Here is a 9,236-nt window from a genome sequence, read left to right as displayed (position 1 = left end):
GTTCATACCTACGTTTGTCCTTTCCTCTTACCTCACCGTTATTATTTGTTGGGGGCTTGTATCTACTTTGGGGAATTTCTCTGGAGGCAAGCGAGGTCTGTATTTCCTCTGAAAGGGTTAGTTAGATCTCCGGCTGGCGCGAGACGTCTAGAACCAACGTAGGCACGTTCCCCGGCTGCTATTATTTGTGGGCTAGTATCAGGTATGTGGTCAGCTCAGTTACCACCTCCCTAAGAGCTAGTTTTTATGTTTGCAGACTTTGCCTAAGACCCTGAGATCCTTTTGCCATTAGGATCACAACACATTTCCACCCACACTCTCTTTGATCCCTGCAACCAAGATCCTGTTTTGCCCTCCACACCAAGAAGATCTGCCACCCAATGCCTTTGTTTAATCCCTACCAAGACCCCCCTCATCCCTCTCTTGGAATGCATGGCCCTCCTTAGGTGGTCCTAGAGGGTGCCATGGTATGCATGGCCCTTTCATTCCAATCTTTGTGTGCATGGCACCCTCAACCCTATCCTGGTATGCATGACTTATACATGGAGACCAGTTAATATTCATTGCCTTAAAGGGCCACTGTCACCCCCCTCCAGCCGGTTTTGAAACAATAACAGTGCTGAGGGGGCGGCGCCGAAAGCGCAGGAAGATTGGAGTGACGGCAGAGGAGCTGATCAAGCTGGGGAGTGAGGACCCGCCTCCCTGGCTAGAGACAGGAATTGTGGCTAAGTATAAAAACGCTTTATTTGGGGTATACTTGAACCTAAAACTAAAAGAGCCACCTTGTTAGAATGCAGAATTACTGCTGCACAAGTTGGCTCTTTTAGTTTATAACGGCTGGAGGGGGGTGACAGTGGCCCTTTAAGTAGCGGGGACACGTGAACCCCTGGCAGCTGCGGCAAACATTGTGCTTGGTATTAAAGCACCGAGTATGAAATGCCGTGAATATTCATATCTCTTTAGCACAGGGCACAGGAGTTAGGCTGGTTTCACACTTGCGTTTTTGAACGCATGCGTTTTTTTAAAAAAACGCATGGTGCAAAAACGCATGTAAACGCATGTAAACGCTGCGTTTTTTTGACGCATGCGTTAAACCCGTGTGTCCAAAAAACGCAGCGTTTACACGCGTTTACATGCGTTTTTGCATGCGTTTGCGTTTTTTTAACATTTTTCCAAAAAAAAAAAAAATAAATAAAAAAAAACCCAGACACAACCAATGGGAATAGAGAGGGCGTATATGATTGTCTCTCAATATATTGACCCTAGGGGAACAGAAATTTTCAGAGCTTGCTACTGTTTCCGGTGTCACGATGGATCTTTCTATGGATAACTTTTATTTCAAACTGGAGTTCAGCTTCAAGATTTTCATTGCCTGTGTTTTTGCTTGGGAGCAAGACCGAAACCGCCAAAGATGGAGAAGGAGACAGCGTCGGCGTTTTTGGAGGCACCCCATCATTGAAGTGCGTGAGAGCCGTGGAGCATATCACACGCTCTATGCGGAGCTGAATGCCAACCCGGAGAAATTCCAGGATTATACCAGAATGTCTCAAGATTCTTTCCGGGATTTACTGGCTCGTGTTGAAGGATCCATAAGGCGACAGGACACACGGCTCCGTAGAGCGATTCCACCTGAGGAACGTCTGTTAGTGACATTACGGTACGTTCCTAAACTAAACCAATGACCGTCAACTTTGTTGTTATGACATGTTTTCTATGTTTTTTTTTTTTTATTATTTTTTTTTTTTTAAAACACACCATTAGAACCGATTTTTAATTTTTTTTGTTTTTGTTTCTTTTTCTTCTAGATTTCTTGCCACAGGAGAGAGTTTATCTTCCCTGCACTTCCAATATCGCCTTGGAATCTCAACCCTCTCCGGAATTGTTGTGGACACCTGTCGTGCGTTATGGAATGCACTCCGTGAGGAGTTTATACCCGTACCCACCGTGGACATGTGGCGGGAAATTTCAACTACATTTTTGAACGTGTGTGATTTCCCAAACTGTTTAGGGGCGGTGGATGGAAAGCACATCCGCATTGTCAAACCGGCCAGAACCGGATCTGAGTTTTATAATTATAAAAAATATTTTTCGGTAGTGCTTATGGCAATAGCGGATGCGGAGTGTCGCTTCATCGCCGTGGATATTGGAGCTTTTGGCCGTGGCAATGATTCCCAAACCTTCAAGAGCTCGGATATGGGCCGTCGGTTGTATGGCAACAATTTTAATTTTCCCCCTCCACAGCCTCTCCCCAACACTCAAGGCCCACCGCTGCCATTTGTTATGGTTGGGGATGAGGCCTTCCAAATGTGTGAAAATCTCCTGAAGCCCTATTCTAGTAGGGACTTGGACCACACTAGAAGAATATTCAACTACAGACTGACCAGGGCCAGAAGAACCGTAGAGTGCAGCTTTGGCATTCTTGTTGCTAAATGGCGCATTCTTGCAACAGCCATCAATCTAAAAGTGGAAACAGTGGACGAGGTGGTCAAAGCCTGTGTGGTGCTACACAATTATATAATGGCTAAGGAGCGACCCCACATTGAACTTGATGAACCTGTTGCACACCCATTGCCTGATTTTCAGCATCACCCGATGCGGTCAACTGCAGCCGTTGGTCTTATGCGGGACCAATTTGCGGCCTATTTTGTGTCCGATATTGGACGTGTGTCATGGCAGGACAATGTTGTTTAAATGTCCTGTTGTATGTTTATGTTTACCAATTATTAAACACTGATAAACATTTTTCTAATTAATAAACTTTTTTGTGTTCACCATGTCTAATATCTTTTTCCTGTCTAAACAAAGGTTGACCAAAGATGGGCAGTAGATATGTATATCATATTTTGTAATCCAAAACCAGGAGTGGGTGATAGTTGTTGAGGTAATAAATTTTAAATTTTTCATCGTAATTTACCTATGTTGCACTCCCTATTTTGGTTTTCAAAGAATGATATAAACCACGGGCCCCATACTTATAATAATGGTACAAAATTTTTAATTATTTTTATTTATTAATTCTAATATTGTTGACGTCATTGCGTCAAGACTGTCACGGTCTCTATATCCATCAAGTCAAGTGTAAGCAATAATAAATTCATGATAAACATATACATGATCATGAATTCACAATTTCTTACACCTGGCCTGGTGAGCATAGATATGTAGAGTGTGAGAACACTTGTCCCATCTGTTTGACAACCATTGTCACATAATGAGCTATATAGAATATGGTGAATATACAAGGCAGTAATCAACTTAATCGGTCAGGTATATATTTTGACATATGACCGTTTCAGTTAATTTCTGAACTTGATTTCCACCATTTTCTCTTTGTACAGTGACACTACACTAGGTACAAAAATAAAAGAGTATGGAAATAAATACTATTTTTTTGGCCAACTCATATCTGTATACTAAAGAAACACATATAGATGTTGTCTTGTATTTTATACTACTGGAGATATGTGTAGGCCAAAAGAATAAGTGTGTGATGAAGTTTATTGGTGTGTATTGAGAGAGGTGATAGACACAATAAACCAAACATAATTTTTTCAAATAAACTTTTTTTTTATTGAGGAAAAAGAAAACAAATTTATTTTTTGGTACCGCGCCGGGTTGAACCACGCCGGCTTGGGGTTGAGTAACGTAACTGGGGGGTATTCAGAACTGAAGCCTGGCTCACCATGGAGGAGGCAGAGGTGGCAGGAGAATGGGCAACAAAACTTGAAGGGTCTGGAAGTTCGGGGATGGGGCTTAAAACATGAGGGGCTTGAGACACACTGGAATGTTGAGACACATCGGTAGGTGATGGGGGAGGAATAATCAAAGTTTTTTGTTTTTTATGCGTTTTGCCAGTTTTACGTTGGGTTTTCCGGGTTGGGGGAAGTCTTCTTGGGCTATGTTGTACAGTGTGGGCGGGAGACACGTCAGGACCCGGCTCCACACAGTCAGTCTCCATTGTGGAGCGCTCGGCAATGTCTGAGTCCAATGGGGGGAAAGATAAACTCACGCCTGGGTCCTGGTGCCTCGTTGGGGGTGGGGAAACAAAAACCCTTCCAGGATCCTGGTGCCTCGTTGGGGGGGGGGGGAAACAAATCCCATAACAGTGTCCTGCTGCATTGCTGGTGGGGGGGAACATAAAGCCATGGATGTGTCCTGCTGCATCAGGGTGGGTCCTGCCTGGAAAGGTATGGCTTGGTCGTGCTGCATCATGGGGGGCCCGGTGCGATACGCCATGGATGGGTCCTGCTGCATCGGGGGGTTTCCTGCCAGGAAAGCAACGCCTCGGTCCTGCTGCATCGGGGTGGGTACGGTCCGGTATGCAACGCCTCGGTCCTGCTGCATCGGGGTGGGTCCGGTCCGGTATGCAACGCCTCGGTCCTGCTGCATCGGGGTGGGTCCGGTCCGGTATGCCAGGCCTCGGTCCTGCTGCATCTGGGGTGGGCCGGTCCGATATTGCATGGATGGGTCCTGCTGCATCGGGAGGGTGCCGGCCCGATAAGCCATGCCAGGGTCCTGCGTCCTCGTGGTGTCAGCGGAGGAGGTCCAAGCCGGAGCAGCGGTCGTCACGGTGGTGGCGGTGGGATGTCCAACAGCACTCGTCATCGTGTTGGCGCTGTAGTGGAGTACACCTGTAGAGGGAATAGAGGTGGCCGTGCAGTGGTATGCAGCAGAGGTAGGAATAGTGTTTACTTGTGACAGTGACGGCACAGTTGGATAGGCCGCCACATTACGACTCTGACTCTGCTGCATAGCCTGCACAAAAGCAACATTGCAGGCCTGCATCACACTCAGCTGGAGATCAGGGCTAAGGTGTTCCGACATGCCCTCTAGGATTTGATTGAAAAAATGCTGAGCTGGCTTATTGAGGTCGGCTTTCAATTGATCAACGCTTTTGGCGACATCCTGGATGCGGCAATTTAAGAGATTATGGTTCGCATCCATTCTGTCACCTAAAGCCTTGATAGCATCATGTAAAACCGAGCTCAAGTGTAAAAACTCGGGCATGAGGGACCTATCCGAAGCCCTCTGTCGCTGCCGGGATGAGCCCGCCAAAATGGGTGCAGCGAAAGAGGACTGCGAAAGGGGAAGACCTGATGGGCCAGCCCCCTGGTCTCCAGTGAGTGTGGAAGACCCACCTGGTGCTGCGCTGCTGGATGGCTGGGACGGGTCCGTGGCTTCCGGCTGAAGGACCGCTCCAGCACCTGTGGCGACAGTCGTGCAGTGTGTGCTGTGAAAAAACAAAACAGAAAATTAATACAAAACTACAACAAGACGGTACATCCTGTGGAATTAAAAGTGACAGATTATGTCAATGCAATACAACCGGAGGCATGTGAGAAATACTTACGTTCTCATGAGAAGGACCGGTCTCAGGAAGGCCAACACACGGTGGTATTTGTAGAGCCGGTGCCTTGCTCCGGAACCACTAGCTGCACTCTTCTCTGCACGTAGGTCACAGTTGAAGCGGTCCTTCATGGAACGCCAACGTGTCCTTACTTTTTCCACTGTGAAATAACAATAAAATATAATGGTCAGAATAAGAACTTTTGGCCGTGCTCTTGTGACTGTGTGTGATGACAGAAACTACGAAAAGTTTCTTTCATCACACACAGTCAAGAGAGCATGGCCAAGGTCTGTTGCTTCACACTACCGTGCAATACTTACCAAATGCATTACGGACCCGTGGCGTGGAATTCTCCCAGCCATCCCACAACGCTTGGGCCACCTCACTCCACAAACGACGGAGAACACTATTGACGGCGTGCTGTTTATCCCGGCTGTCCCACAACGGGACTCGCTCCTGGACCAGACTGATCAGCAGGTCATTATCAATCCGGTCGTCGTCCCGTTGTGAAACCTAAAATTAAAACAAAATCATTTAAGTTTGCTCAACCACATTTGTAAAAAATAAGACACGAAGATGAGAAAGGGCAGGAATATGAAAGACAACTTTCAGAAAAGGATGATATAAGAAATATGTATAGAAAAACAAGGGTACAGAAAGGAAGTTAAAAGAATATTACAATAAGGACAGTCTGCCTGGTATACATACCCGCTGCCGTCTTCCACCTGGACCTTGACTCCGCTGCTCAGTACCTCTCTGTCCCTCTGTTGAAGTGCTCTATAAAATTAAAAAAAAAAAATTGCCTCATGTGTCGATGTGACAGTCAATACTTACCAAGCTGACGTACAAAAAACATACCTCGCTCACGTGATCCACTTCTGATTGACGTGGCTGGAACTCCTCATCAGACGAGGAAACCGGAGAAGACATTCTGATGCGTGTTGAAAGAAAAAAAATAGAAGAAATTAGGAGATGTAGATCCAAAAAATTGAAAATGAATGCATTGGCTAGGATATACTCACATTGCTCTGTGTCTTGTCCAAGAATGCGTCCGGGCAGGGTGCTGTCTTCTTTGGAGTCTGATGAGAAGTGACCAGAAACTTCCCCCCACCTTCCCTTTATAACCTTGCTGCTATGGGAGAGTCTTATCAGTGTCTAGACATCTTTATCTACAGTTAATTCAGTGGTGCCAAAAAAAACGCATGCGTCAAAAAAACGCATGCAAACGCATGCAAACGCATGTAAAAAAAAACGCATGCGTCTCCATTGACTCCAATGCATTTTTTTGTCCAAAAAAAACGCATGTAAACGCATGCGTTTTTTTAGGAAAAAAAAACGCCCCTCAAAATACTACAAGTTGCATTTTATAAAATGAACGCATGCAGTTAAAAAACGCATGCGTTCACAAACGCGTGCAAACGCGTACACCAAAAAACGCATGCGTTTTCAATGTTAAATATAGGGGAAAAAAACGCATGCGTTTTTTTGGTAAAAAACGCAGCGTTCAAAAACGCAAGTGTGAAAGCAGCCTTAGCCGCAACCGCCGACCCCTGCCTCCTGTGACCCGCTGCTCCACCGTAGCCGCTTCCCCACCTCCCTATCACAGCCATGGCAGGTACATTTGGACTATGAGAAGCACCCCTCATTTTCCTCTACATTTTTGAAGGAAAAAAGTGCATCTTATAGTCAAAAATTGGATACTGTATTTTTCAAAGGAAACAAAACAGGAGTATTGCTTTGATTTTCTTGATCATGATGTTGTTGCTTATTGTCACCAAGGTTTTTCAAAATATAGCTCTATGTTGAGAACTGTTTCTTGAGGGACAAAAACATGATAGTGAATTTCCCAGCATCAGTAATATTGGCTAACACTATAAAACTGAGTGAACAGCCAGGAAATGTATGACTGGCATGGCTGTACAGTGGCTGCAGTAGGAGTAGCACAGTAGAGCGTTAGGAAGAAGTAGGCAAGGAAATGCATAGCAGTTCAAGACTAACAATTGAAGTCCAGTGCTACAGTATACAGCATATCACAAAACTGAGTGCACCTCTCAAATATTTGTAAATATTTTATTATATCTTTCATGAGACAACACTTAACATGTGACACTTTGGCACAGTGTAAAGCAGTCAGTGCATCACAGGCTAAATTTGGGGTACCATACCCTGTAAACAACTCAGTACACAGCCATTGATTTCTCTTTGGCCAGTTCCTTTGATCTCATTATTCCCATTTGTCCTGACATGCACTGTGAGCTGTGAGGTCTTATATAGACAGGTGTATACCTTTACAAATGCCTTTCCAAATAAAGTTCTATCAGTTTAATTAAACACAGCTGGACTCCAATGAAGGAGTAGAACCATCTCAAGGAGGATCACAAGGAAATGGACAGCATGTGACTTGAGAAAAGAGTCTGAATACTTATGACCATGAGATATTTCAGTTTTTCTTTTTTAATAAATTTGCAAACATTTCTACATTTCTGTTTTTTTCAGTCAAGATGGGGTGCAGAGTGTACATTAATGAGAAAAAAATGAACTTTGTTTTATTGCAGTCATTTGGTAAATTCAAAAAAGAGTGAAAATTTAAAGGGGTCTGAATACTTTCCGTATCCACTGTACGAAAATGCAAAGAATGTAATTGGAATCTGTCACAGCAGATAACACTATTAAACTGTAGATATTGGGTTAATCTAAAAATTAATAGTGCAAAAAAGGTATCTAGATGCCGTACTGAAAAAATGGCTCTCAGGAGATAATGAACTTTATTCAACCCTGACGACTTCCAGTCATATAGGCATGTTGGCACTGTTGAAAATATTGACTAAAGTTAATAGTTTTGTAAAAAAGTAAGAACAGCAATAATAAAAAATAAAAATAATACAAAACAAAAAACCATACCATGACTAAGAATGTGGGAACCACCAGCAGTATCTCCACCACCACTGGCACCAGGCATCCATGCAGTTCTACTACTGCCAATCGCAGGTCATCATTGGACTATTTTGCCTCCAGCAAGTGTTTTCATGTGGAGATTTCAGAAGGCGTTATAGAATTAATGGGACTTTACTAATCTCAGTCAGAGCAGGATGATGCAAAGTCTGACAGTGACACCATCAGTTTAAGCAGGGACAAACATATCATTGGTGGAATGTATACATCTACCAAGTGGTAATGAGGCCTACTTCCATCTCCAAATCAGATGGAATTGTGCATTATTATAAACTATTGCATTGCAAATGGACCAAACTCTGTTATTTCACAGGGGCCTTCTTCTGTCCGTGTCCACCCCTGAGTTTGATTCAGTGTTCTGCAGTCTTCCTCTTCCGCCACTATAATCATTAATCTTTCACATTACTGGTTTCAAATTCTGTCTATGACACCTCTATCTCTTCTGTCCCTTAACGCCCATAGCCACAGCACTCTGGAGACTAAGGCTTCTTTCACACTAGCGTCGGGCTCGGCCCGTCGCCGTGCGTCGGGCCGAGGTCCCTGACGCTAGCGTTGTCCCCGCCGCACAACGGGGGCAGCGGATGCATTTTTCCTGCGCATCCGCTGCCCCATTGTGAGGTGCGGGGAAGTGCGGGGAGGTGGGGGCGGAGTTCCGGCCGCGCATGCGCGGTCGGAAAAAGCGGACCGTCGGGAGCAAAAAACGTTACATGTAACGTTTTTTGCTCCCGACGGTCCGCAACAGCACGGCGCAACCGTCGCACGACGGTTACGACGTGTGGCAATGCGTCGCTAATGTTAGTCAATGCAGAAAAAACGCATCCTGCAAGCACTTTTGCAGGATGCGTTTTTTCGGCAAAACGACGCATTTGCGACGTATTGCAGTTAACGCTAGTGTGAAAGTAGCCTTAGGAACATATTTTATAGCAAATTCTTTCAG

General features: G+C 44.9%; 1 protein-coding gene across 1 annotated transcript; it reads right to left on the bottom strand.

Moving 5' to 3' along the window:
* Window positions 1–3,296: 3,296 nt before the first annotated feature.
* LOC143794248 (uncharacterized) lies at window positions 3,297–6,502 on the bottom strand. The gene is made up of 6 exons (XM_077280952.1): window positions 6,206–6,502; window positions 6,056–6,124; window positions 5,668–5,860; window positions 5,351–5,507; window positions 4,312–5,230; window positions 3,297–3,308 (listed from the first exon to the last, which is right to left on the bottom strand). The coding sequence occupies exons 1-6, from the start codon at window positions 6,275–6,277 to the stop codon at window positions 3,297–3,299; spliced, it is 1,422 nt and encodes a 473-aa protein (XP_077137067.1). The 5' UTR covers window positions 6,278–6,502.
* Window positions 6,503–9,236: the final 2,734 nt, after the last annotated feature.

The sequence above is a fragment of the Ranitomeya variabilis genome, chromosome 1, assembly GCF_051348905.1.
Source record: "Ranitomeya variabilis isolate aRanVar5 chromosome 1, aRanVar5.hap1, whole genome shotgun sequence".
Lineage (NCBI taxonomy): Eukaryota > Metazoa > Chordata > Amphibia > Anura > Dendrobatidae > Ranitomeya > Ranitomeya variabilis.
This window is presented reverse-complemented; position numbering and strand designations above follow the sequence as displayed.